Genomic DNA, 27,862 nt, shown 5'->3' with positions numbered 1-27,862 from the left:
ACCACCCATCATCGTGCTACTGTAAAACCCAACAATGGTTTCAAATGTGGCGGCCCTCACACTGATGATGTCTTTTCGGTGAAACTGCCCCCTCCTCCCCCACCCATTCTCTGAAAATAACGTGAAGAACAACTGTGGTGCAGATTGTTGGTAAAATGAGAATGTGTAATTATGTACTTTAAAGGGTTTCCACACGCATTCACAAACGACTCAAATTCAGAATCGATTCTTTTTTTTGGGGTCTCTTTTCACCGTTCTTACCAGGTTTGTCTCGCTCGTTCCGTTGTTAAACTCAACAAGCGAATGCAATTTGAATTACATACCAATACAGTACAGTACTTTATTGAGATTATTTTGCAGCTATAAGTTTCCACACGATAAGCCACTTTGTTGAGCTATCATTTGTGGCCAGGTCGCTTCTGAAAAATAAGCGAATAGCTCAGTGGGTTTTACCTGGTAAGATAAAATAAAATTGTTGCATTTTATTCGTATAGATTTTTTAAATTATTTGTTTACCTTTCCTATGCTTTGAACTCCTATCATGCTTTTGTATTGATTGTTGTTGTAACGTTCTGACCCTGTGCCTCCTGACTGAACATGTGTGAATAAAGAGCTTTACAGCTCATTGGATTCCTTCTCCTGCAGTATATAAATAAATATTCTTACTATTATGCCGTCGTGACGTCACCCGATACAAGTCAATGGGGGGGAGGGGGGTCCATAATACTTGGAGGATTTTTTGGGTTAGTTCGTGGGGGGTCGTTCCCCTACCAAAGATGGCTGCCGTGGAGATCGCGTCACTAAAGGCGACGGTTGGGATGGGGGTGGGGGCTTTGTTTGGCGTGGGCAGCGGGGTGGTGCGAACCGGGCAGCGATCGTGTTGTTAAGTGGCGATAGCCAATGGGGGGGTGGGTGTGTGTGTGTGACGCCCCTACCCAAGATGGTTACCAAGAGAGTCCGCGTCACTGAAGGCGACGGTTGGGATCGAGGGGTAGGGCCGCTTTGTTTGGCGAGGGGGGCGGAACCCGGTAGCGACCGTTTGTTGTCAAGTGGTGACAGCCAATGGAGGGGAGGTTCATGCCCCCCCTACCCAAGATGGCTGCCGTGGAATCCGCGTCACTGAAGGCGACGGTTGGGATCGGGGGGAGGGGTGGGGGCCGCTTTGTTTGACGGGGGCGGGAGTGGCGCGCGCGAACCCGGCAGCGACCGTTTGTTGTCAAGTGGCGACAGCCAATGGGGGGTGAGGGTGGCCCGGCAAGCTCGTCACGTGCTCAGCACCCGTCGGCCAATCAGAGGGCTGGCTTTGTCGGAAGGCGGGATTTGAAATTGCGCGCACGTGGAGTCGGGGCCGGCGGGAAGGAAGCGAGCGAGCGAGGTGCGGTTCGACCCGATGCGCTGCTTAACACTCGCCCCCTCGTTCTCATTATAACTCGCGTATCTCGTTTGATTTCCTCGGGTATGTGTGGCGGTTGTCTCGTCTTGAGTAGACGTTTAACGGTCGCTCGTAAATAAGCACTTTGTTTTGTTTGTTTTCAACCTAGAAGGGTAAAGCCGCGCGAAGCTGTTGTATGCAGTAACTTCAGCGACCGGTTGCGGTGCGTGTCTGGACCAGGCTCGGTCCCGAAGGGTTCTCAGTTTCTGGGTTTGGCGAGGGCAGATCTAAATTATTTTATCAAGTTTCTTCCGTCTTTAACCCCCACGGTATGAGGCTTAACCCGGACCCTAATTACTATCACCCGACAGCCAGTAGTTAAACTGTTTCACGTCTTTGTCGAGAAGAGAACGAGGCTACAATGCCGTCGCAGCTGGACGAGTATGAAGTGATGTACACCATCGGGACGGGCTCCTACGGCGAGTGTCAGAAGATCCGGCGCAAGTCGGACGGCAAGGTGAGACGGGTTCGTTCAGTATTTAAGTGTTCCACTTGTACACAATTCAAAGGCCAATACCTAATGGTTGTCAACAACCGTGGTGGATTGTTTATTAGTCGTGGAGTCTGTCTGTGCGTTGCAAAGTGTCGCACGACCGTGAGCGAGATGGCGACGGCGGTGTCGAGGTTTTCATCCAGCAGTAGATAGATTATTGCTTGTGATGACGATTGCAACGTGACATGTCACTACCCCGGCTTCGAAATTCCCTTCCACCTCTTTCCCCAAGCGCTTCTAAGTTTACTTGATTCCAGAAATGTATGGATTACTATTACACATTCAATAGTACTGTTTATTCCTGTGCTCAGCAAACTTGATTTTGTTTAAGTGATGTAGTATTGCACTTAAGTAATGTATTGATAGATCAGTCTCAGAAATAAGTATCATTCAAAGTGCATCCTTGCTCAAATTCACACCTTGGCAGGCACCATTCTCATTGGGCAGTGGTGGGAATTCCGCATTCTCATGGATGACAAACAATGCAGCCAAGGTGGGTCGATGTTCCGTATTATTCAGTTGCTCCCACTAAACCAGTGGTTCTGAACGCGGGGGTGCACTTACACCCTGGGGGTGTAAGGTGCCCTTTCTGGGGGTGCGAGACATTGACAGATTTATTTAGAATCGTAAATCATTGAAACACGAATTAAGCACGGGCACATGAGTTACAACTACTTTGTTTCATCAAACCTACGAATTTGTTAACATTTTTTTTTACGATTGAGAACCCAACGGGGGGGGGGGGGGTGCAAGTCTGCAGTAAAGGTGAAGAACCACTGCACTAAAGGGAACCAACGGCCCCCAAGCGGATCACCTGGCTGCCCAAGTGTTGAAACTCCCACTCGAATGGATGGCTGCGTGTGTGTCAAACGCAAATAAACCTGCAGCGCCGTTAGCAATTAAATACAGAAAATAAATTAATAAAGCGCTGACCTTTTGAAAATCCGGTGGTGGACTAAAGCTTTCCCCCCCACCACCACGCCGTAAACTGCCAACTTGAAACGGACCAAATTGTTCAGCAGCCAGGCGTGGTGGTGGTTGTTGCTATGAGTGCCTTACCAAAGCGACGCTTCAAAAGGCCAGGGTTGACGGCTCACGCAGAGATTTGTGAATCTCCAAAAAGCTGTTTGCGCTGAGAGGTGGCCGGGATATGGCAGTACAGCAAGTGGGTTAATGAACCCGTCTTTTGCAAAGTTTTGAGTATTTGCGTGGTGGGGTTCCTCCGGTTTTCTCCCACACGAATCCTACAGTCTTGAATCTCAGTGTGGCTTTACTGAATAAAATAAATGCCATGATTACAATACTGTACTCTTCTAAAGGTATTATGGCAGTGACTCGGTCTTTTTGTTAGGATATGCATGCATATCCGCTTACAACGTTCTCATGGCAACAAGAAGAAAACAATTACGTGTAACCTGATTGCTTATATAGTTATTTTGAATTAATGTGGCTGGAAATCGTGATTATTGACGGTTATTCTCAATCCACTGCTCGATGGTGATTAAATTAACATTGGTTATTTTAGTTTTGGAATTTGAGGTGAATGGGGGAAAAACGCATCTTGTATTCCTACAACATGGCTGTGACAGGATGCCCTTATACAACTTTGAAGGATCGTTAAATGGGGAAAAAAGCTACCTTGAAGCTATTGCCAGAAGCATTATCATAGAATTTTTTTTTTCTTAGCAGTACAGTAAAAACCCCTACGTATGGGACTTTCAAATAAGTTTGACCGACCAGCACACATTTGCGCATACTTCAGTCGCCTATGTTACCGTAGGAGGTGCTTTCAGTAACAGAAGAGGCTGAGCAGGCTAAATTTAGACACTCATTATTTCCAGTTTGAAAATACTTAGCTTCAGCATGGTTGGCTACGTACGGTGCGAAAAAAGTTACATTTACATGCACGCTAAATGTTGTTTTTCAGGCTGTTTCAAAATGGTAGGTCTCATTTGTCCAGGAGCCACATGACATGGGCTGTTGGTTCGCCACGATTTTTTTGTGAGAACTCGGGCTCCCTTAATTATTTGGCTTGGCTGCCGTATTTTGATCGAGGATTCTGGGCATGCTCACCTCCACTACCATCCGCCCGTCTGGCAGGTGCTGGTGTGGAAGGTGCTGGACTACGGCACCATGTCAGAACCCGAGAAGCAGATGCTGGTGTCGGAGGTGAACCTCCTTCGCGAGCTCAAGCACCCCAACATCGTGCGCTACTTTGACCGCATCATCGACCGCAGCAATACCACGCTCTACATCGTCATGGAGTACTGCGAGTGCGGGGACCTTGCCAGCCTCATCTCCCGCTGCCGTCGTGACAGGCACGCTCACTCGCACGCTTGCTCACCAATGTGTGACAACTTTGGTCCCCAAAATCAAGATGGAGGCCCCACTTGTTTGGTTCTCACCAAGTAGGCAAAATCGATTCTCAGATTATTCAGATCGATCATTTTGCTCATAATACATGCATAAAATCGTGTGAGTAAAACTCCACTGTTTAATTTATTTATGTAACCTATTGGCAAATGATATGCAAACGTCCGAAGGATAATGGAGCAAATGAGACAGAACTTGATGGAAAAAAAATAGAGGACATTTAAAAAAAATTGTTTTATTGAAAGGAATTATTGTAGGGTGGGTAATAGTTACATGCCTAGCTGTATTTATTGCATTGCTCCAGCTTGACTCGGTGTTTTGCTTTGTCATTCCATTTAGCCTAATGGAACAAATAAAACTATCCAAACGAACAAAAAAGAAAGAGGGATCGATACAAATTAACGGGACAGCAAAAAAGAGACAAAAAGGAATGGATTCTTGAATTAAAACATGCTGGCGGACCGTGACAGTTCAAGTTACTGGGGGAGAGACTCGGTACAAGCCTATCGACAAGAGTCGGCGGAGCCTGCTTTCACATCTCAAATTGCCATACCCTAGCTGCCGGTGTTATTCTTTTGCCATGGCCTCGCAGGAGCTTTTTACATTTCAATCACGTCTTGGATTTATAAAGCGTCTTTAATGCGATCGCGTCTCATGATAGATGTTCAAATCGCAGGCACGTGCATCTGGAGAGTTTAAAGAAGAGAGGGATTGTTTAGAGCAAGGGAGTGCTTGGTAGAAAGTCACAGGTAAGAATGGAATTTAGATGGCACGATAGCAGAAGGGGAAATGAAGACACTTGAGGGAAATGGACAGAATTTAATCACAATGGCTTTGACAATTGGACAATGTATTTAGTGAGTCTTTTTTTTTACCTATCGCTAAACCGTGTCGTCACCCTTGCCGTCCCCGTTCAAACGCTGCCTTGCAGGCGCTTCCTTGAGGAGGAGTTTGTCCTGCGGGTGCTGGCGCAGCTTGTGCTGGCGCTGCGCGAGTGCCACCGGCGCACGGCCGGCGGGCGCACGGTGCTGCACCGCGACCTTAAGCCGGCCAATGTGTTCCTGGACGCACGGCACAACGTGAAGCTCGGAGACTTTGGGCTGGCGCGCATCCTCCAGCATGACACCAGCTTCGCCAAGACGTTTGTGGGAACGCCCTATTACATGTCGCCGGTACGGCTAACGGCCACCCACCACTATTCGCGCTTGATTCAATGCCGTGTTTGACGGGTGTGTGGCAATTCACTCTCTCCACGAAACATTGTCACGATTCACATTCACGCTTCGATTAAGAATTCGTTTTCCTTGTACTGCCTCATTTGCTTTGTCTCGTTGCATCTCGATTGCCCTTTTCATTCGACGTATGTCACCTAAACTGTCTTGCTCTGTCTCGTTTGTTCGGTCTAGTTCATGTAAACCATTATCCTTTTAAAAATAGCATGAGTTTGCATGAATAGAAAAGGATTGATTCTTACCCCCACAATTCAGTTACTGATACCATGGCCGTAAGAATTAATATTATGTATGTTGAACTTCTTTCGCACCTTACGTAGCCAACCGTGCTAGGTGTAATAGTCAATATTAATTGACCAGTTGTCGCAAACCTGCTTGGAGTTTGTCAGAATCGGCAATCCTCACGAGGGATTCCGTGGGCTGCCCCACGGACCCCCTCCGTCTATCGACGGCGCACGTGGGATTGTGTGCTTGCAGGAGCAGTTCAGCCGCATGTCGTACAATGAGAAGTCGGACATCTGGTCGCTGGGCTGCCTGCTCTACGAGCTCTGCGCACTGGTGTGAGTACGGTGTGCAGGCTGCCAATTGCGTGAGAAATCGACCACCACCAGTGCAGCGTGGAAGCCAAACATGTTTCATGAGAACTTGAGTCATGCGTGTCTTTGGCTGGTTTTAAGTCGGGCCTCAAACGTGGCTAGGTTGCTCAGAGATTCCATTACCTGTCAGCACTGATTTGGCACTTGAGATACTGGGTTGAAATCTGAGTTGATCACCCATGATTAATCCAGGTTATAGAATTTATCGAGATGGTCTCATCCTGGTCATCATTGACTGCATTAAACTAAATACAATTTTAGATTTTAGCTTGATTTTGTATTTTTACAGCTGTCCGAGAAACACAAATTTTTTGCTTTGCCATGCGACGGACACTTCTGCGAGAGGGGCAGGCTTTAGGAGGTGCAGCCACCCGAGTGTGGATAAGAGGCCATTGAAGGGATCTCGAACGTAGTTCTGCGATGCCACTTTCCAGGGACTGGTACCTACCATGAGGGCATGCACTGCTTTGTGGAAGATTTCCAAACCGATTCTTTTTTTCTCATTACATGATGCCGATAGCACAATTGAAATAATGAAAAGCGTGTGATGTATTGCACCTTGGAATGGATTATCTTTATTTATCTAAACAGCAAAGTTGGCAATGCCGCACCGCCACCACAGATACAGCTTCCTGTCGCCCCCAGGCCCCCGTTCACGGCCATGAACCAGAAGCAGCTGGCGGAGAAGATCAAGGAAGGGAAGTTCAGGAGGATCCCCTACCGCTACTCGGACGAGCTGAACGAAATAATTTCCAAGATGCTCAACCTGAAGGTGCATCTCGCACGTCAAGGGGACCGTGTTGCCCAGAAGGGAAAACCAAGCGGCGAGGCTGCGATCGATTGAACTGGATCATTGTCCACGTTGTAATACAACCTCGCGACAGATTACTGTCTTGACAAAACAGATGAGATGCATAGCTTTGAAAGTTAGCTCTCATTGTAGGAGTACCTTTACTCCTACAATGGGAGCAGTGGACACTTCTTTGCGGTGACAGTTGGTTGGGGGGGGGGGGTGGTGGGGTGGGGTGGGATAGCATTCTAATAGTTATGAGTCTGGATCGACGTAGAATGAATGTGCACGTGTTCGCGTGCGTGCGGCCACAGGACTACCTGCGGCCATCCATCGAGCAGATCATGCAGTACGGCCTCCTGGCGGAGGTGCTGGAAGAAGAGCAGGCGCGAGCGGCGCCCGAGAAGCCGCGTGGGGTCCCCACCACGGAGCGGCGCTCTGGCGGTAGCCCCTCTGCGGAGGAGGGCTTGGTGGCAGACCTCCGTCGCAAGGAGGAGCAGCTCCAGACCAAGGAGCAAGCCCTGCGCGAGCGGGAGGAACGGTTGGAACGTGAGCCAGTCCGTTTCAGCTTCCTCCAAGAATCGGCTCAGTAGCCCCATAGCAAATGTTTTTTACAGAGCGGCAACAAAGGGATTGTACAGTTGTAAAAATGCGCTGGAATTTGGATTTATGTAGCGTATAAATGCGATGCTCCTGTTGGTAAAAAAATACTCGAAGAAATGTTCTAGCTGTGAATTGGGTTTTATCCCAACTGCATTATTTTCCACTTGTAAGTTGGTTTGTTTTTCATAGAACGGGAAAAGGAACTGTGTCTGCGGGAAAGGCTGGCTGACGAGAAACTATCCAGGTAGGAAAGGCGGACATCAAATAAAGCATGACATCCTTCACGATCACAAGCATGCGCCATTCCATGCCTTAGGTCTCATTTCAGACTGGGAAATTTACTCGCAACCGTTTGCTATAAACACGACTGCGTGTTCACGAATTTTTGTCAACCCAAGTTTCACATGCAAGGGATAAACCTCCAAGGCCTGATTTGAATCAATGAAGGAGTGTGATTGAGTGGTTTAACGAGTTCACACTTGTAAACAGCTCTCGCGTGGTTAAATAAAGAACCCTGAAAGGTGGGTAGCTGGAGAGAGAGAGACTGAAGCCTGTGGCAGTTGTGAACGAACCGCCCTCTTCGTGTTTTATAGGTATAGAGGGTCACTTGAGAGGATCTCGTAAGCGGTTCTATGATATCTACTTAACCGTAACGTTTAACGTACAGCGTGAAGCCTTGCTTCTTGAGAGTACCATATGGACCCTCCGTTTAATGACATGATGCCACTAGCACAATTGTAAAAAAAAAAAGTTTGGAAAAATACAGAAGCATTTCTCTTAGACCAAAAGGAACATTCACCAAGACGTGAATATGGCCCAAGACATTTTTACGCAACCGGCCTCTGTGGTCTGGAAATCCGATGCCGGTACCGCAGCTCTGACGCGCGGTCTCTCCGTTGTACCCCGACTCGTGCCGTCGCCGCACAGGATGGAGGAGCTGGCGCTGAAGCTGGATGCGCCGGGCTGCTGCGTGCCGGCACCGGGGTCGGCGCTTGCCGAGCTCGTGAACCCAGGTAACTGCGGGTGCTTGTGCGCTACCAGCCCCCCGCAGCCCAGGCGGCAGTGGCGAGCGGCCACCGCTGCCCGCTTCAAGATGAACCTCGCGTGATGGCTCGCGCTGCACCGACAAGCGACGATTTGTGTCTGTGTGTGTGTGTATATACCCACCCTCATGTGGTTTACCGGCCTTCATAGGTGCTCGCTAAAAGCACTTGCCCCAATAGTTTTTTACACAAATAAGTGCTTGGTAGCATAGGGGCTCGCCAACAGCACTCGCCTTTTGTGGCGATACGGGGGAATCTTTATTTTGTGTATGCGCGCCTGAGTGTGTGTGTTTGCATGTGGTGCTGACCATAGCGTGCCCTTGTGTGAAGCGTCGGCCTTCATAGGTGCTCATTTGCCCCCAATAGGGGGGGTCTTTATGTCTGTGTGTGTGTGTGTATGGGGATCGGTGATGCAGTCCTGTGCACACTCTGCAATATGCCCAGTGAGCTTCGTTCAATTCCTTGCCACAGCTAACTTAGGGAACGAATAATATCTTAACTGGTTCTAGATCAACTCGGCTCTAAGTGAGTATCTCGTGGAATGTGACTATCAACACTGGATTGACAAAAGGCAGCAGGGTTGTGTGTGATCCTGGTCACATCGCACCATGAGTCGTGCTGGCCTTAATCGCTTCTTTCAAACAACAATCACCCTGTCCACACGGCTAATTATGGTGCAGTGGCACGGCAGCTAGTGATGAATTATTCAGCGCGTGTGAGCGCCGCAAAAATGCATGGTTACGTGTAAATACGAAGTTGATTTTGCGTCTGCAATAATGGTCTGCTCAAACTTGCATGGAAACGTGACTGATATTTATTGTTATTAATAAAGGTTGTACTTTTTTCGTAGTTGGCGTTGCCGTTTTGCGTTTGCGAATGTCTCATTAAAATGAAAACGGACGTTTTTAATACTGCAGATTAATAAATATCTTTCAAGTTGTTACCTTTTTATATGGCTTGGTTGTAAATATTTCATACACGAAGGCTGTGTGTATAAAACAATATTAAACGCAGTTTTCCCTCCCCGATACGATTCAGAACTGATGAATGCACTGACACTGTGCTTTCATTGAGGTATATTTTGTGTTTTTCCACCACTTAACATGTATTGCTTTACTATAGCTTACGGTCAGCGTGCAGCATCGCAAAAGTACTGCACAATGGTGTAAGCTTTTATGCATTCACAACAATTCGTTAGAAAAGAGATTTATTAACACTGGACTATAACAAATAAAGTGTTCACTTGGGTCTCCCGGAGCCAAATGCATTCTCTGAATATATAACTGTTCAGCATGTAACAGAGGGGGAAAGAAAATGTATAACATTACCCTTGGGCTAATGGTACAAATGAGACCAACCAAATGAGATAAAAATCAGGAGACCTGCAATTCCATGAGACTTTGCAAACAAGGCAAGAACAGTATCCACTCCTGGATGGAATCGTAACGCCCAAAACGTAGCAATTCGTCGAATCGCGGGGAATGCCGAAACACTGCACGTGTGGCAACTGGTGACGCGAGTGATGTTGATTCACACATCAACAACCACAAGTGCCAAACTAACACGATCACGGGTGTCCGATTACAAACTCACGCAAGCGCTCACCCTCCCCTCCTTGTTCCAGCAGACGGCGAGTTTTCTTTAGCACGCAAGAAGGTGCAGTTTGTGGGAGATGGCGCACAGAGCAAGGAGAACACCGGCCCGATGGTGGGTGCGACGGCTACGGTCGCGGCAGCGGTGGCAACGGTCGTGTCGCTCGCGGGGCCGTGCCGTGCACCGGTGGGACGAGGGGATGCCCTGCGCGAGCGCCTGCAGGCAGCGAACCTGCGGACGCGCGAGCTGCGATACCTCGAGGCGGAATCCCAGCTCAAGAGCCGGCAGCTGCTGGGCATGCGTTGAGCCGGTGCCGGCAACGGCCGCGGCCTCCACGACACCACCCGCTGTCGATAAAATGCAACAAAAGCGGGAATATCAAAAGTTACAGATATTAAAGTCAAAGGTACCAAAGAACTGGGGTTTAGCGGTACATTTTGAGTGTTGGGTCCTCCATATTCTAACCCTGGTTCTGAGTTTGCAATTCGGCCAGTCACCTCCCATGCAATGAAATTGTTGTGGTTAGGTGGTCTGTGGATGTTTTGTGGGTGCTGTTCGTTGACTGGCAGACATTCTGCCTCGAATTGGACCATGTCTGGGTAACTGGAGGTCATGGACTGAGACTGGTGTTAATGAGTATGGGACTGACGGTGGACACATTTTTCAGCATTCGTTTATTGTTAAACAACTTTAGAGCCCAATGCTGATTTAAATACTGGAAATTACAGCAAGTTTACATTTTATTCACGTATTTTCAGCTGAGAATCAGTTGCATATCTAGTTGTGTAAATACTGTGTGATTATGATGACGTTTCATTCGTAGTTGCTGAATTGATGTAGAGTTGAATGTTGAGTGATATTTAAATCAAATTATAATGTAGATTTTATATTTTTACAGAATAAAATGCAGGCGCTGCTTAAAAAGTATGTTGATTTATACCTGCTTGCATTTTGTTACGCTCTTAACAGCTGTCTTGCTGAATGAATGCTAAGTTTTGGATGTAATTTTTTTTGCCAAATCCACTGAGTTTGTAAAATAAACGTGATTATTTTACCTGGCTTTTGATGCAACAGATTTTAGGTGAAAAATGATCAGTATATCGTTCAGGCTACAACGGAAGGGAGCTGTGTGGCACTCGTGGTTTGGTTCCTGACTGCGGCTGACGTCAATGCTGAGTGATAGTTGAACCGATCCTGTGCTGTCTTCACCTTTTACTAACCCTCCACTGACCAGTGGTGGTAACGTTTGGTCAAACAACCCTCGACGACTGACAGCATGGAGATGTTCTCATCCACCTATGGACTAATTTATTACCGTGCTTGTAATGATTTATTTAATGGAGTTTAAAGCTTTTAAACTCTTTGGTTTTTTTGGTAACCTATGTGACTACCGAAAAAAACAAAAAGTATGGATCCTTGCAGTCACGATAACTTCAAATCCTTTGTCAAGGCGCCCCTTCCCCCCTCCAACCCAGCTTAAATATACGCTGCCAAGCCTGGTGGTGCCCATTCAGACGCTGTCTTTCCGACAGACCTGTTCTTCACCTGAGGACGGCTGCTTGCGTTGTGGCCGAAACGTCGTGAGAATTCTTTTATTTTGATTTATTTCCATTCTACGTGACTTTACCGAAAGAACCAAGAAGATGAATCCCTGCAGTCACGAAAGCTTTAAATCGAAATTTAAATCTAGAATTTAAAGCTTTTAATGTGTTCATACTAGATGCACAATTTTTATTAAACCAAAAGCAACAAAGTAAGGCCCCAGCGAGAATTGAACTCGCGACCCCTGGTTTACAAGACCAGTGCTCTAACCCCTGAGCTATGGAGCCTTGCCTGATGAGTGCCTCTCAGCGTAGCTTTTGAAGTCTCGCCAAACCTGTTTGTGTTGGACGAGAAACAACCAATTAGTTTACAAATCCATAGTGGAGACAAGCTGAGCAGTGCCACCTGTTGACAAATTTAAGTGGCAACTGATATCAGTGGCCGCACATTCTGAGTGGTTGATTAAATCAAGACAGCAATAAGTGACATAGGAAAGCCAAAACTATTTGTGAAAGTTAAAAAGTTTTGGATTTATAATAAAGCTGTCAATGGAAGCCCTTCTTAATCATTGTCACCATTCATTTATTGTCCACTGTTGGATGAAGACTTCCCCAAGCCATGACCATCTGTCACGATCCTGTGATTTAACAATCCATCTAGCTCCTGGACAGAAGCTGATCTCATTGTTTCACTTTTCATGGACATCCTCTCAGAACTGTTCACTCCTTTGGCTGGCACTCTGTCGTAAGTCTCGACCACCATTACCAAGTCGCAAACAATTTTACACCTCTCCAAAAAAGCCAGATGCCAGTGGTGCAAAACTGCCAGTGGTGGAAAACGTAATTTGTCCTGATAAATACCAAAAAAACATTTTGCCACAAACCTGGCCAACAGGCCACAGGAAGCCTTTGACAAATACACTGGTGATAAACTTCATTCACCGAGTGTTAAATTAAACAGTTTTTAAATATCGTTGGCCTTTTGTGGGCCAGCCACTTGGCAGTATTTAAGTGGCTTGCTGACTCGAGACGCTACAAATCTGTGTGACTTCAGTGTGTCAATACGGATCTCCAGGACGTAAAACATCAACAAAAACCTAGTCGGGAAAATTTGTTTCCAATGAATACGCTGACGACCGTTGGACGCGTTGCAAAGATTGCGTTAACATGTCCGGCAATTGAATAAAAAAGTTTAAATGATCAAAAAACACGAAGGCCCCAGCGAGAATTGAACTCGCGACCCCTGGTTTACAAGACCAGTGCTCTAACCACTGAGCTATGGAGCCACTCCTGTAACCGATGCTGCTAAATCATTATATAACAGTATGATGACAAACGCTGTACACTGCACAATGCTGTGTAACTATGTAGTCCAGCCACGCCCAGCATGTAAATGTCCACTGCGGACACGTCAGCAACCCTAACAGAATTTCTTTGTTGCCAATGTTTTGTTATGCTGACTCACCTGAAGGTTCACATATTTGCATACCTGTCAACCCATACGGTTTACCTGTATTCTTGTACAGGGAAATTGAGTTTTCAAGTCCATACGGCGTACAGCCGTTTCAACCCAGGCAAAAAAATGAGTCTATTTGTGTTTCTCCCTTGTGATTGGACTGTGTTGGATGAACGTTGAGATGTTAAGGGAATGGGGTGACCAATAAGGTCCTGAATTGGTCTTTAATAAGGTGGGCACTGATAATGGGTTGACAGGTATGTTATTTAGGAAGTGAAAACTCCTAACTCGTCAGTCAAAGGAAGGTGACGTACCATCCTTTTACTGGACATCGATGAAAAAGAGCTTAATAGCAAATCGGATTCCTCCAGTAAAAATAAATATTGATTAATGTATAAAAGTTACCCATTTGCAGATTACATTAAGACAAGTATTTGACACGGGTTAAGTGATTAGTGTAAATTTTAATAATGCTCTTGAAGGACAAGATAAAAAAAATTGGCTGAAATATAGTTTAATGTAATTTTTGTTAAAAAATGAATTGCTATCAAAATACAAAAAACGTGTTTTAATGTGGGTCTCCAAAACGTTCTCAACCAGAGGTTGATTGCGCAATCATTGTGCAGGAATCAGCCTACAGCTTTCAACCGCTTCATATCTCATACAAACGTATTCCTCTCCAGTAAAGCCAACGTAAACGTATGCAGCCCACTAACAGATATTCGTAACACATAATTAAAAAAAGCCATATACATCTGAAATGTAACTTATTTATAAATAAAAATATCTAAGGCTCCAGTGAGAATTGAACTCACGACCCCTGGTTTACTAGACCAGTGCTCTAACCACTGAGCTATGGAGCCACGTGATACGTATCGCTGCCCACACCCATTTATATGTGAATCGCGTTCACTACAAAACATTCAGCAGCGGTGAAAATAAAATATACACACGTTGAAAATCGTTAAAAACTTCCGTAAAATGTTTAACATCGTTTTTTAACGTTGTGCTCAATCGTCTGGTGTCTTTGTGAACTGCACAGCACGCTACACAATGCACAAGACAGAATATTCCCCCGTATAACCAAAATACTTTTTGGGGCGAGTGCACACGTGATGGTGGATGGCCAGCGCCGTGCCCGGCCGCCTTTGTCTCCCCAGTAGCGATTTTCACACACCGTCTCGGTACCGTCATTTGAGGCCGAGTCGACCTAGGGGAGGCCCAGGACCGGCGCAGATATTCGTCCCCGGTGTTGGCCAGGATAATATCGCACCACCATTAACTACCGCGTCCCACCACGCACAGCACCAAAGATAAAGATCCCCCCTACAGCCTACACAGAGTCTTGGGGAAAGTGCTGTTTAGCGCTGCAGCGCCTATGAAGGCCAGGCACGACACACGAGGCGGCGGTGGGTCACCAACAACGCGCGCCCTTGGCCGCTTTTCTCCCTAGTGGCCAAGTCTACACACAGCACCACGTGAGACTAATATTAGAGGCCGATTCCACCGACGTCAGACCCAGGAACCAGTTTAAGATCATCGTCACTGTTGTTCCCTCCGTGAGCAAGGAATCGAACTCGAGTCGCTGGGTTCCTAAGTAATAATAATGGAAAAAAAAACATTCACGCAATTAACAAAAATATTTGTAGGCTCCAGTGAGAATTGAACTCACGACCCCTGGTTTACTAGACCAGTGCTCTAACCACTGAGCTATGGAGCCGCGGCACTACCGACACACACGCGTACACACGTATGTAGTAGTGCATGCGTGTGTGGTAGCACATGCGTGTGTGTGTGTGTTAGCCAGTGACAACTATTATACTGGTAGGAACCTGGTTACACCAGCCCACAGGGGATTATTGTGTCCGTCCGTCGTGCATCAAAAAATGGGAGGGTTGGGGCCGGGTGGGGAGGGGAGGATGGGGAGGAGCTGGGTGGGGAGGGGCTGGGTGGGGAGGGGCTGGGTGGGGAGGGGCTGGGTGGGTGGGGAGGGGCTGGTCACCCCGTGGTGCCCTTATGAAACTCAACGTTTAACCTACTCACGCCGGCTTGTGCCCGCCCTCACAGTCAGGCATATTTGCGGAATACACCACGCCGCCGTTGACCCTGGCCATTGACCGAGCAACCCAACATTCCTACCAGCTCCCTCCGCAGGAATGTGTTAGTCAATCTAGATTTGAAATTTACTATTATAGTGTTAAGTCAAGAGGAATGCTGTCATGGTTGTTGATTTAAAGCTTTCGTGACTGCAGGGATACATATTCTTGGTTCTTTCGGTAAAGTAGCACAGCAGTATAATACAATGGTATACGCATCTGAGTCGATTGGCTGGTACTGTGTGTGGTGAGATAAGGGGCCGTCCATAAATGACGTCACACACCTCGGGGGGGGGGGGATCAGACATTTGTGACGATGTGTGACGAGGGGGGGGTGAGAATGTAACGTCACATCAAAATGCGCAACTTGAAATAAATAGAATTAAATAGACTTTTAAATAAACGTGTTCTCCTACAACATCAGAGTGCAGCGCCGCATTAAATACGCACTACAATGACAATAGTTTAAAGCGATTTGAAGCATGTTTTATTTTTGGGGGGAGGGGGGGCAGAGCTTTGTGACGTCATATTTGAGGGGGGGGCTGACTTTTTGTGACGCCGTGTGACGAGGTGGGGGAGGCAAAAATCGTCCAAAATCGCGTGACGTCATTTATGGACGGCCCCTAAAGTGTGGGTGCTCCCACCTCTTCCAAGATCTCAAGCCAGCATGGAGTAGTAGGCCAAATACTCTCGACACCTCCCTCTAGTGGAGGCCCTTCTGCCAACAGTGGTGTGAGCGAGTTATTTCACGGCTGCACCTTTATATTTACATCATAACCTAAGTGCTAATGGATCAGTCATAACAGCAATCGAAAAAGAATCAGCTGGTCACAGGAAAAACAATAACACAAAAATATTGGAATTTTTTTTTACTTTGGGGAAGAATGTGTATACAGTAATTGTGATCTAGATCTATATATTCGTAGGTCAGTACATTACATATGTTTCCGTTATACGGCAGTGTTAATTATGCTAATTATGTTAATTAAGTGTGATGGGTGCTCTTTGTTGATGAGTGCTTGTTGCACCACTAACCACGAGTTTAGTTTATGAATCTTTGCGCGTAACAGTTTTACGTGGCCCGTTGCCACATATGCAATCCCAGATGAAAACGTTCCCATGACTTTTGTACCCGCTCTTACCAAATAAGGGTCCATGCCGACATGGAGTCTGTGGCAGGGTGGCCCCATGTGTGTAGTATATCCTCTGGCTCAAACTACGACCACATCACCCTGAATATGCCCCATCTCATCATACCTCGAAAGCTAAGCGGGTTTCGTGCCTGGCTATGTACATTTGCACAGGACATCTGTGACAACTGCACGTCTGTGAAAAAACAGCGTCATTGCTCACCGGATTCCTCCGGGATAAATAAAGATTCTGATTTTGATGTTGCGCTCCGAACTATATCATTAGGCCATTGGTTGCATTGTCAACCAAACTGAGATTATATGCAACTTTAATAGTCTGATCTGGAAATGTATTCGACTATCAAAATAACCAAATTATCCAGAAAGTGCAGTCTTCGGCCTGGTTAGTTATCGGGTTGGGTGACCACCAGGGTGTTCCACGTGTTTACAGGCAACCAGGGTGTTCCACGTGTTTACAGGCAACCAGGGTGTTCCACGTGTTTACAGGTCACCAGGGTGTTCCACGTGTTTACAGGTCACCATGGTGTTCCACGTGTTTACAGGCAACCAGGGTGTTCCACGTGTTTACAGGCAACCAGGGTGTTCCACGTGTTTACAGGCAACCAGGGTGTTCCACGTGTTTACAGGCAACCAGGGTGTTCCACGTGTTTACAGGTCACCAGGATGTTCACGTGTTAAGAGGTCACCAGGGTGTTCCACGTGTTTACAGGTCACCAGGATGTTCACGTGTTAAGAGGTCACCAGGGTGTTCCACGTGTTTACAGGTCACCAGGATGTTCACGTGATAAGAGGTCACCAGGGTGTTCCACGTGTTTACAGGTCACCAGGGTGTTCACGTGTTAAGAGGTCACCAGGGTGTTCACGTGTTTACAGGTCACCAGGATGTTCACGTGTTAAGAGGTCACCAGGGTGTTCCACGTGTTTACAGGCCACCAGGGTGTTCCACGTGTTTACAGGTCACCAGGATGTTCACGTGTTTACAGGCAACCAGGGTGTTCCACGTGTTTACAGGTCACCAGGATGTTCACGTGTTAAGAGGTCACCAGGGTGTTCCACGTGTTTACAGGTCACTAGGATGTTCACGTGTTAACAGGTCACTAGGGTGTTCCACGTGTTTACAGGCCACCAGGGTGTTCCACATGTTTACAGGCACGAGGCTGCAAGCGGCCAGCAGAAGGCAGTGTTGAGTGTCACCCCTTAATCGCGTGGCTACTCTGGTTTTTCCTCCTCACATTCCGAAAAAAAACACTCATCATTGGAAACGTGCTCAGGACTCGCATGAAAAGTCTTGAGACTCAGGGGAGAGGTTTTATTGGGAAAGTAACACTGTTATGTATGATAAACTGTGATGTTCTGCGCCAAATGCAAAAAAAACTAAGTCTACAAATACAACAACCGCCTCCCTGCACTTCCTGTAATTCTCAGATCATTATCAATGCCTGAGCCAAGCGCCACACCAGCAGGAGGCCTGCTAAACCTGTTCCAGGACCACACTGAGCTGCATGACAACACGTACATATACAAAACAACCCCTTCTAAAAATCTTGCTCTGCTCGGCAATGAAGCATTATAAGTTAAGATAACCATATTTATAGTGTTGGTGCTCATGGGTGGACATTTGGTGGTTTCAGAGATTATTAGGAAATGTTCGTGGCCATAAGTAAAAACACAAAAAATAAAATATTTGTAGGCTCCAGTGAGAATTGAACTCACGACCCCTGGTTTACTAGACCAGTGCTCTAACCACTGAGCTATGGAGCCAGCTGAGGGGTCTGATATCCATAGGCATACAAGGATTCTATGTCTTGACCATTGACAAAGATTGGCACTTGAGGATCAAGAAAGGATTTCAGGATACGCTGCCTGGAAAATGATTCAGTACTATTTTCGAAGCGTTCAGAATATGTCCATGAATTTATTTGTGATGTTCCCATTTAAAAGTATGGCAAGTAAAATGCAACGTGGTAAAACATGAATAATAATCCCAATCATTAACACAAGTCCAGCACTCACATTAAGCCCCCTTTTTAAAATGAAATCTTGGAGAACGTTTCCAGAAAAGACGCACACAACAGAGCAGAGCATCACAAGTGGAAAAGCTTTGAGTCATTCAATGGAGTAATTTTAACGTAATGTATTTATCCCCAAAACGTCATATATTCACACAAAATGTTAAATATTTGACAGTCCCTGTTGTTCTGAATTAGCTCTCGGTGTTCACAAACACTACATGGATAGCGTCTAAAAAAGAATGATCGCCTTTTGTTAATATAAAAATTAAGGCCCCAGAGGGAATTGAACTCTCGACCCCTGGTTTACGAGACCAGTGCTCTAACCACTGAGCTATGGAGCCAGACGAAGTTTGCGGGTGAAATATCACCATTTAAAGTTGAGTGCGGGCGTATGCACGAACTCTGCTATGTTGAGACAGATGCTCCTTCGTGACATATGACCTTGTAAAAGCTTATATTAATTGCAACCATCGCAAAGCCGAAGTTCCAAAAGTGTAACAAAAGTTATTGCGCCCCCTGCAGTTCTAAATGTGCCATGGGCGCTCACGACACAACTGCGTGGCGAACATCCTAAAACACGTGGGAGCTCACAATTCGTCAACCTCACCGCACCAGGATGTGATCTTTTTTAAAAACTATTTTACCAGGTAAGGTCCCACTGAGTTATAAAGCTCTTTTTCAGAAGCAACCTGGCTATCATAAATGATAGCTCTGCTATTCATTCACGTGGGAATGAATAGCAGCCAAATACTCTAAACGTGTGACGTTGATTTTAAATGTGGATGGCAAACCCGGAGTAACCGGACACAAATCCACACGACCACGCGGAGAGAGACAAGCAAGCTCCAAACAAACAGGCGTCAGGGTCGGAACACTTCCTGTAAACCAGGCGAGGTAGTTATCAAAAGCCATCTGAGCAAAATATCGGCTTTTATAACTGATGTCTGAATAAGCTTTTAACAAACACACACACCACATCGAACAGAAAGTAAGGCAACGTTCTAAAGAGTACATTTGACTGGCTTTATCCAATAAATGTTGCCTTAGTTATCGTGCATGATATTTACACCAAACGCGCGTGACTCCATGCCCCCGAGTATCATGAAAGTTCGCTGCCACTGACTGAAAGAGCTCCACGTACGTTGTTCCGGAGACTCATTTGGATCCTACGTATGTTGGTGGTCAGTAAGAATGGAACTCTCAATCGCTGGTTTCGGGTCTCCATGACTGAACCCGTCTTATGTTCAAAAGCGTTCACAATGTAAAATTTGGTAAGTATCACCATATGCCAGAGGTGTGGACTCGAGTCATGTGACTTGGACTCGAGTCAGACTCGAGTCATGAATTTGATGACTTGCGACTCGACTTGGACTTGCATAACAATGACTTTGTCCCATCTATGAGATGTGGACTCGAGTCATGTGACTTGGACTCGAGTCAGACTCGAGTCATGAATTTGATGACTTGCGACTCGACTTGGACTTGCATAACAATGACTTTGTCCCACCTCTGCCATATGCTTCATAACACATTGCAGTTATCAATATGTGTCAGTAGGTGCTCACAAACTGGAACTGTCACATATTCAACTAATTAATAATGCAGTTAATAATAATGCAGTTTAATGATGCATAAAAGAAAGGCTCCAGTGAGAATTGAACTCACGACCCCTGGTTTACTAGACCAGTGCTCTAACCACTGAGCTATGGAGCCAGTTAAAACCCCTGTCACCAAAAGACACACGTGAATTTTAGGCCTGTCACTCATCAGGCAAAACACATGGTGTGAAATGAAACAGGATTAAAGAAGGCTTGAGCAACAGCACACGTTGCCTGGTTAATTCGATCAATTAATGTTATGGTAATTCAGTTAAGGATCATGCCCATGGACTTATATTTTATGTTGCCATATGTCTGGTAAAAAAAGAGCCACGTTGACAAGTGCACAGCATATTCGAAAATGAAATATTTGAGAAAGTTTCAAGAAAGAACCACACTTACACGCCGACACCACATTTCAAAATGTTACCAATGCAGGATATAAACCGACTTATAATCTCCAGCAAGAACTGAAGGAACGACCCCCAGGTTACAAGACCAGCGCTTTGACTGCTGAGCAACAGAGCTATTCCCATTTAAATCTTAATGCAAGACCCATTCAGTGCTATTTTCCGACGACACTTCACAACAAATGTATTTGGATGATATGAATCCAGAAACATTTCAACATTAATTCAAGATGCTAGGGCCACCTTGGTCCCTGGTGAAATGAACAATGACTTGGTGCGCTCGAACATGGGCCAACTTTGAAAACAAAGAACTTTTATTTTCAATCACAGTCTGCACTACGTGCAGTCTTTGATCACCGCTCCTCCTCCCTCCCGATACGTTTCCATTCATTGGCTCCCACAGTCTGATAAGCTCTCCAAACCCCCCCCCCTCTCCACCTCCCTTCAACTTGCTTATAAGGGATTACATCTTGAATCATTGCTTCACTTGATGCAGCTAATTCGGCTGTGACGGTCCCACCTGATGACGGAGACTTGTGTTGCCTCCGAAACGTCGTGATTTTTATTTTTATTTTGTTTTATTTTACTTTCATTAATTTTAATGTTTTACCTACGTGACTTTACCGAAAAAACCTAAGAATATAAATAAAAGAGGCCCCAGTGAGAATTGAACTCACGACCCCTGGTTTACGAAACCAGTGCTCTAACCCCTGAGCTATGGAGCCAGTTGGCTCCAGTTTTATGCAAACCTCTTGAGATGAGAACACAATTGAGGAAACATATCACGATACCAAAAACCTGGCTCTCTGAGGAACTGGTGACCGATAAAACAACTATGTTATCGCAAACACACTTTAAACGTTATTCAAACAAGTAAACTCCTAAGGGGCCGTACATAAATGACGTCACGCGATTTTGGACGATTTTTGGCCTTCCCCCCGTCGTCACAAAAAGTCAGACCCCCCCCCCCCTCAAATATGACGTCACAAAGCTCTGGCCCCCCTCCCCAAGAAATAAAACATGCTTCAAATCGCTTTAAACTCTTGTCATTGTAGTGCTATTTAATGTGCCGCTGCACGCTGATGTTTTAAAAGAAAAGATTTATTAACAAGTCTATTTAATTGTCTATATTTATTTAAAGTTGCGCATTTTTATGTGACGTCACGTTTCTCCCCCCCCTCCCCTCGTCACAAATGTCTGACCCCCCCCCTGGGTGCGTGACGTAATTTATGGACGGCCCCTAAGTTAGTTGTTGCCCAAAACAATGCCACACCTGTACCAAGTCAGTGCTACCGTGCCCCCTGCTGTTTCCTATTAGCATTGAGCATTGCTGAAAACTTAAAAGAACAGCCTCTCGATTTGTCAATATTGCCGAAGTAGGATGCAAAACGACGCAGGCCCCAGCGAGAATTGAACTCGCGACCCCTGGTTTACAAGACCAGTGCTCTAACCAATGAGCTATGGAGCCACTCCTGTTCTACACCTGCAAATCCATTATTAAAAAGCTCACAAAACCTGTTAATGCAACATTGCACCAATGCCTCAACTTAGAAGTTAATTGCGATGTGGCCAAAAACGACAAATTGCGTCACACAGCTCCATGTAAACTTGACCATGATCGCATCTCATGACTTGGGAAGTTTGAATTTAAGCATGTACACGTATGACACTTCTTTATAATAACTTTCGGGTGGCAATAATCCAGAAGAAACTGCCACATTACTGTGAAACACTCGGTCCAATTTGCATCCCGGTTTCCTTAATTGTGACTTGGTGCCCTCCCACAGCAGAGGCCAATTTTGAAAACCAAGGATTTTCATGTTTCACTCAATTTCTTTGAAGAATAATCAAAACGAAGGCCCCAGTGAGAATTGAACTCACGACCCCTGGTTTACAAAACCAGTGCTCTAACCCCTGAGCTATGGAGCCATCTGAGCGTGGAGTTGTATCAACTTCTAAGGGAATAATCTAGATTCGAAGTCATCGTGACTGCAGGGATGCATACTCTTTGGTTCTTTCGTTAAAGTCACGTAGGTATAAAAAATAAATTAAACCACGACGTTTCGATCGCAACACATGCGACCGTCATCAGGTGGAACAGTCCCAGCAGGGGAACTGATGACATAGGAGAAAGAGCTGCCGCACCAAAGATTACAAAGGATTTTGAAGGAATGTCAAACTTATATCCACCAAAAAATTAGCTATACCAAATACGAACTCTGCTATGTTAAGGTAGATGCTCCTTCGTGACATATAACCTTGGAAAGCTTATATTAATTGCAAACATCGCAAAGCCGAAGTTCCAAAAGTGTAACAAAAGTTATTGCGCCCCCTGCAGTTCTCAATGTGCCACGGGCGCTCACGACACAACTGCGTGGCGAACGTCCTAAAACACGTGGGAACTCACCAGGATGTGATCTTTTTAAAACTATTTACCAGGTAAGGTCCCACTGAGCTTTTTAGCTCTTTTTCAGAAGCGACCTGGCTATCACCAATGATAGCTCGACGAAGAGGCTTATCGTCACGTGGAAATGTATAGCAGCCAAATACTCTAAACGTGTGACGTTGATTTTAAATGTGGATGGCAAACCCGGAGTACCCGGACAAAAATCCACACGACCACGCGGAGAGAGACACGCAAAATCCAAACAAACAGGCGTCAGGGTCGGAACACCTCCTGTAAACCAGGCGAGGTAGTTTACAAAAGCCATTTGAGCAAAATATCGGCTTTTATAACTGATGACTGAGGAAGCTTTTAACAAACACACACACACACCACATCGAACAGAAAGTAAGGCAACGTTCTAAAGAGTACATTTGACTGGCTTTATCCAATAAATGTTGCCTTAGTTATCGTGCATGATATTTACACCAAACGCGCGTGACTCCATGCCCCCGAGTATCATGAAAGTTCGCTGTCACTGACTGAAAGAGCTCCACGTACGTTGTTCCGGAGACTCATTTGGATCCTACGTATGTTGGTGAACAATAAGAATGGAACTCTCAATCGCTGGTTTCGGATCTCCATGACTGAACCCGTCTTATGTTCAAAAGCGTTCACAATGTAAAATTTGGTAGTTTTATCAACAGACATTGCCAGGTGAGTATCACCATATGCTTCATAACACATTGCAGTTATCAATAGGTGTCAGTAGGTGCTCACAAACTGGAACTGTCACATATTCAACTAAATAACAATGCAGTTAATAATAATGCAGTTTAATGATGCATAAAAGAAAGGCTCCAGTGAGAATTGAACTCACGACCCCTGGTTTACTAGACCAGTGCTCTAACCACTGAGCTATGGAGCCAGTTAAAACTCCTGTCACCAAAAGACACACGTGAATTTTAGGCCTGTCACTCATCAGGCAAAACACATGGTGTGAAATGAAACAGGATTAAAGAAGGCTTGAGCAACAGCACACGTTGCCTGGTTAATTAGATCAATTAATGTTATGGTAATTCAGTTAAGGATTATGCCCATGGACTTATATTTTATGTTGCCATATGTCTGGTAAAAAAAGCCACGTTGACAAGTGCACAGCATATTCGAAAATGAAATATTTGAGAAAGTTTCAAGAAAGAACCACACTTACACGCCGACACCACATTTCAAAATGTTACCGATGCAGGATATAAACCGACTTATAATCTCCAGCAAGAACTGAAGGAACGACCCCCAGGTTACAAGACCAGCACTTTGACTGCTGAGCAACAGAGCGATTCCCATTTAAATCTTAATGCAAGACCCATTCAGTGCTATTTTCCGACGACACTTTACAACAAATGTATTTGGATGATATGAATCCAGAAACATTTCAACATTAATTCAAGATGCTAGGGCCACCTTGGTCCCTGGTGAAATGAACAATGACTTGGTGCGCTCGAACATGGGCCAACTTTGAAAACAAAGAACTTTTATTTTCAATCAGTCTGAAAAAGGTGTGAAATAAAAGAGGCCCCAGTGAGAATTGAACTCACGACCCCTGGTTTACGAAACCAGTGCTCTAACCCCTGAGCTATGGAGCCAGTTGGCTACAGTTTTATGCAAACCTCTTGAGATGAGAACACAATTGAGGAAACATATCACGATACCAAAAACCTGGCTCTCTGAGGAACTGGTGACCGATAAAACAACTATGTTATCGCAAACACACTTTAAACGTTATTCAAACAAGTAAACTCCTAAGGGGCCGTACATAAATGACGTCACGCGATTTTAGACGATTTTTGGCCTTCACCCCGTCGTCACACGGCGTCACAAAAAGTCAGACCCCCCCCCCTCAAATATGACGTCACAAAGCTCTGCCCCCCCTCCCCAAAAAATAAAACATGCTTCAAATCGCTTTAAACTCTTGTCATTGTAGTGCTATTTAATGTGCCGCTGCACGCTGATGTTTTAAAAGAAAACATTTATTAACAAGTCTATTTAATTGTCTATATTTATTTAAAGTTGCGCATTTTTACGTGACGTCACATTTCTCCCCCCCCCCTCGCCTCGTCACAAATGTCTGACCCCCCCCCTGGGTGCGTGACGTAATTTATGGACGGCCCCTAAGATAGTTGTTGCCCAAAACAATGCCACACCTGTACCAAGTCAGTGCTACCGTGCCCCCTGCTGTTTCCTATTAGCATTGAGCATTGCTGAAAACTTAAAAGAACAGCCTCTCGATTTGTCAATATTGCCGAAGTAGGATGCAAAACGACACAGGCCCCAGCGAGAAATGAACTCGCGACCCCTGGTTTACAAGACCAGTGCTCTAACCACTGAGCTATGGAGCCACTCCTTTTCTACACCTGCAAATCCATTATTAAAAAGCTCACAAAACCTGTTAATGCAACATTGCACCAATGCCTCAACTGAGAAGTTAATTGCGATGTGGCCAAAAACGACAAATTGCGTCACACAGCTCCATGTAAACTTGACCATGATCGCATCTCATGACTTGGGAAGTTTGAATTTAAGCATGTACACGTATGACACTTCTTTATAATAACTTTCGGGTGGCAATAATCCAGAAAAAACTGCCACATTACTGTGAAACACTCGGTCCAATTTGCATCCCGGTTTCCTTAATTGTGACTTGGTGCCCTCCCACAGCAGAGGCCAATTTTGAAAACCAAGGATTTTCATGTTTCACTCAATTTCTTTGAAGAATAATCAAAACGAAGGCCCCAGTGAGAATTGAACTCACGACCCCTGGTTTACGAAACCAGTGCTCTAACCCCTGAGCTATGGAGCCATCTGAGTGTGGAGTTGTATCAACTTCTAAGGGAATAATCTAGATTTGAAGTCATCGTGACTGCAGGGATGCATACTCTTTGGTTCTTTTGTTAAAGTCACGTAGGTATAAAAAATAAATTAAACCACGACGTTTCGATCGCAACACATGCGACCGTCATCAGGTGGAACAGTCCCAGCAGGGGAACTGATGACATAGGAGAAAGAGCTGCCGCACCAAAGATTACAAAGGATTTTGAAGGAATGTCTAACTTATATCCACCAAAAAATTAGCTATACCAAATACGAACTCTGCTATGTTAAGGTAGATGCTCCTTCGTGACATATAACCTTGGAAAGCTTATATTAATTGCAAACATCGCAAAGCCGAAGTTCCAAAAGTGTAACAAAAGTTATTGCGTCCCCTGCAGTTCTCAATGTGCCACGGGCGCTCACGACACAACTGCGTGGCGAACGTCCTAAAACACGTGGGAGCTCACCAGGATGTGATCTTTTTAAAACTATTTACCAGGTAAGGTCCCACTGAGCTTTTTAGCTCTTTTTCAGAAGCGACCTGGCTATCACCAATGATAGCTCGACGAAGAGGCTTATCGTCACGTGGAAATGTATAGCAGCCAAATACTCTAAACGTGTGACGTTGATTTTAAATGTGGATGGCAAACCCGGAGTACCCGGACAAAAATCCACACGACCACGCGGAGAGAGACACGCAAAATCCAAACAAACAGGCGTCAGGGTCGGAACACCTCCTGTAAACCAGGCGAGGTAGTTTACAAAAGCCATCTGAGCAAAATATCGGCTTTTATAACTGATGACTGAGGAAGCTTTTAACAAACACACACACACACCACATCGAACAGAAAGTAAGGCAACGTTCTAAAAAGTACATTTGACTGGCTTTATCCAATAAATGTTGCCTTAGTTATCGTGCATGATATTTACACCAAACGCGCGTGACTCCATGCCCCCGAGTATCATGAAAGTTCGCTGTCACTGACTGAAAGAGCTCCACGTACGTTGTTCCGGAGACTCATTTGGATCCTACGTATGTTGGTGGTCAGTAAGAATGGAACTCTCAATCGCTGGTTTCGGGTCTCCATGACTGAATCCGTTTAATGTTCAAAAGCGTTCACAATGTAAATTTTGGTGGTTTTATCAACAGACATTGCCAGGTGAGTATCACCATATGCTTCATAACACATTGCAGTTATCAATAGGTGTCAGTAGGTGCTCACAAACTGGAACTGTCACATATTCAACTAAATAATACTAATAATACTGCAGTTTAATGATGCATAAAAGAAAGGCTCCAGTGAGAATTGAACTGCACGACCCCTGGTTTACTAGACCAGTGCTCTAACCACTGAGCTATGGAGCCAGTTAAAACCCCTGTCACCAAAAGACACGTGAATTTTAGGCCTGTCACTCATCAGGCAAAAAACAATGTGTGAAATGAAACAGGATTAAAGAAGGCTTGAGTATCAGCACACGTTGCCTGGTTAATAAGATCAATTAATGTTATGGTAATTCAGTTAAAGATTCTGCCCATTAACTTATATTTTATGTTGCCATATGTCTGCTAAAAAAAGCCACGTTGGCAAGTGCACAGCATATTCGAAAACCGACTTATAATCTCCAGCAAGAACTGAAGGAACGACCCCCAGGTTACAAGACCAGCGCTTTGACTGCTGAGCAACAGAGCTATCTATATATATAAAATCGCAAATCTGTCTGTGTGTGTGTGTCTGTCTGTCTGTGTGTCGCCGGACCATACGCAGTTTCATTGGACGACCGGCGCGGAACACGGTGGTTGCTCCTGGCAACGGGTAGCGACGCATTCGCTGCGGGGTGGACGCCATTTTTAATTCCCGTTAAAAATATGCGCACGCATTAATACGCGACTCTGAGGTAAATTCATCAAAGTTTCACGTCCTCTTCACTCCCCCCCCACCCCAATGTGTGCAATTACTATTATAGGGTCGGTAGATAATACAATTATAGCGATTAGACAGTATTATTGTAGCGCGGGGGGGGGGGGGGGTAACGGCCCCAGTACCCAGCCTCAGCCGGATGGGCAATCTAGGCGAGGCCGGAGGCTCTGCACGGTACTAGGCCTCGACACCCCACCCGTGTCAAGCGACGGCATGTCAGTTTTTTTTATCCGTCACCTTTAAAGTGGTTTAATGATCGATTTAGTGTTA

The 27,862-nt window shown here is 45.5% G+C and overlaps 1 protein-coding gene, 1 long non-coding RNA gene and 15 other non-coding genes across 18 annotated transcripts; 1 reads left to right on the top strand and 16 right to left on the bottom strand.

The window, feature by feature from the left end:
• The first annotated feature begins 1,303 nt into the window (after positions 1–1,303).
• On the top strand, positions 1,304–11,209 carry LOC144729638 (serine/threonine-protein kinase Nek2-like). 2 transcript variants are annotated; one of them, XM_078610045.1, is made up of 9 exons: positions 1,304–1,889; positions 4,026–4,243; positions 5,230–5,470; positions 6,008–6,090; positions 6,772–6,898; positions 7,231–7,465; positions 7,709–7,763; positions 8,447–8,532; positions 10,190–11,209. In XM_078610045.1, the coding sequence occupies exons 1-9, from the start codon at positions 1,794–1,796 to the stop codon at positions 10,459–10,461; spliced, it is 1,413 nt and encodes a 470-aa protein (XP_078466171.1). In that variant the 5' UTR covers positions 1,304–1,793; the 3' UTR covers positions 10,462–11,209. The 2 variants fall into 2 exon arrangements, with proteins under 2 accessions (XP_078466171.1, XP_078466170.1); XM_078610044.1 differs by having other exon boundaries at positions 10,187–11,209.
• LOC144729639 (uncharacterized) lies at positions 9,753–14,592 on the bottom strand. Its single transcript, XR_013587739.1, has 2 exons — positions 14,245–14,592; positions 9,753–12,031 (listed from the first exon to the last, which is right to left on the bottom strand). It is a non-coding gene; the product is annotated as an uncharacterized LOC144729639 (long non-coding RNA).
• On the bottom strand, positions 11,912–11,984 carry TRNAT-UGU (transfer RNA threonine (anticodon UGU)). Its single transcript has one exon. It is a non-coding gene; the product is annotated as a tRNA-Thr (tRNA).
• Positions 12,910–12,982, bottom strand: TRNAT-UGU (transfer RNA threonine (anticodon UGU)). The gene has a single exon. It is a non-coding gene; the product is annotated as a tRNA-Thr (tRNA).
• Positions 13,943–14,015, bottom strand: TRNAT-AGU (transfer RNA threonine (anticodon AGU)). The gene has a single exon. It is a non-coding gene; the product is annotated as a tRNA-Thr (tRNA).
• Positions 14,593–14,799: 207 nt separating the features above from the next.
• Positions 14,800–14,872, bottom strand: TRNAT-AGU (transfer RNA threonine (anticodon AGU)). Its single transcript has one exon. It is a non-coding gene; the product is annotated as a tRNA-Thr (tRNA).
• A 3,215-nt stretch (positions 14,873–18,087) lies between these two features.
• Positions 18,088–18,160, bottom strand: TRNAT-AGU (transfer RNA threonine (anticodon AGU)). Its single transcript has one exon. It is a non-coding gene; the product is annotated as a tRNA-Thr (tRNA).
• Positions 18,161–18,679: 519 nt separating this feature from the next.
• TRNAT-CGU (transfer RNA threonine (anticodon CGU)) lies at positions 18,680–18,752 on the bottom strand. Its single transcript has one exon. It is a non-coding gene; the product is annotated as a tRNA-Thr (tRNA).
• A 1,299-nt stretch (positions 18,753–20,051) lies between these two features.
• TRNAT-AGU (transfer RNA threonine (anticodon AGU)) lies at positions 20,052–20,124 on the bottom strand. The gene has a single exon. It is a non-coding gene; the product is annotated as a tRNA-Thr (tRNA).
• Positions 20,125–21,071: 947 nt separating this feature from the next.
• TRNAT-CGU (transfer RNA threonine (anticodon CGU)) lies at positions 21,072–21,144 on the bottom strand. The gene has a single exon. It is a non-coding gene; the product is annotated as a tRNA-Thr (tRNA).
• Positions 21,145–21,814: 670 nt separating this feature from the next.
• TRNAT-UGU (transfer RNA threonine (anticodon UGU)) lies at positions 21,815–21,887 on the bottom strand. The gene has a single exon. It is a non-coding gene; the product is annotated as a tRNA-Thr (tRNA).
• A 388-nt stretch (positions 21,888–22,275) lies between these two features.
• TRNAT-UGU (transfer RNA threonine (anticodon UGU)) lies at positions 22,276–22,348 on the bottom strand. Its single transcript has one exon. It is a non-coding gene; the product is annotated as a tRNA-Thr (tRNA).
• A 1,309-nt stretch (positions 22,349–23,657) lies between these two features.
• On the bottom strand, positions 23,658–23,730 carry TRNAT-AGU (transfer RNA threonine (anticodon AGU)). The gene has a single exon. It is a non-coding gene; the product is annotated as a tRNA-Thr (tRNA).
• Positions 23,731–24,375: 645 nt separating this feature from the next.
• On the bottom strand, positions 24,376–24,448 carry TRNAT-CGU (transfer RNA threonine (anticodon CGU)). The gene has a single exon. It is a non-coding gene; the product is annotated as a tRNA-Thr (tRNA).
• A 680-nt stretch (positions 24,449–25,128) lies between these two features.
• On the bottom strand, positions 25,129–25,201 carry TRNAT-UGU (transfer RNA threonine (anticodon UGU)). The gene has a single exon. It is a non-coding gene; the product is annotated as a tRNA-Thr (tRNA).
• Positions 25,202–25,589: 388 nt separating this feature from the next.
• Positions 25,590–25,662, bottom strand: TRNAT-CGU (transfer RNA threonine (anticodon CGU)). The gene has a single exon. It is a non-coding gene; the product is annotated as a tRNA-Thr (tRNA).
• A 1,303-nt stretch (positions 25,663–26,965) lies between these two features.
• Positions 26,966–27,039, bottom strand: TRNAT-AGU (transfer RNA threonine (anticodon AGU)). Its single transcript has one exon. It is a non-coding gene; the product is annotated as a tRNA-Thr (tRNA).
• Between the last annotated feature and the right edge of the window lie 823 nt (positions 27,040–27,862).

The sequence above is a fragment of the Lampetra planeri genome, chromosome 33 (assembly GCF_965212315.1).
Source record: "Lampetra planeri chromosome 33, kcLamPlan1.2.h2, whole genome shotgun sequence".
Taxonomy (NCBI): Eukaryota; Metazoa; Chordata; class Hyperoartia; order Petromyzontiformes; family Petromyzontidae; genus Lampetra; species Lampetra planeri.
Note: the sequence above shows the minus strand (reverse complement) of the source record. Positions and strands in the feature narration are given on the sequence as shown.

Bases quoted from the DNA above. Each gene is read 5' to 3' on its own strand.
- LOC144729638 (XM_078610044.1), top strand. From the start codon at position 1,794: ATGCCGTCGCAGCTGGACGAGTATGAAGTGATGTACACCATCGGGACG. The intron at 6,899-7,230 runs GTGCATCTCGCA...GTGCGGCCACAG, and splicing joins CCAAGATGCTCAACCTGAAG to GACTACCTGCGGCCATCCAT. The intron at 8,533-10,186 runs GTAACTGCGGGT...TCCTTGTTCCAG, and splicing joins TGCCGAGCTCGTGAACCCAG to CAGACGGCGAGTTTTCTTTA.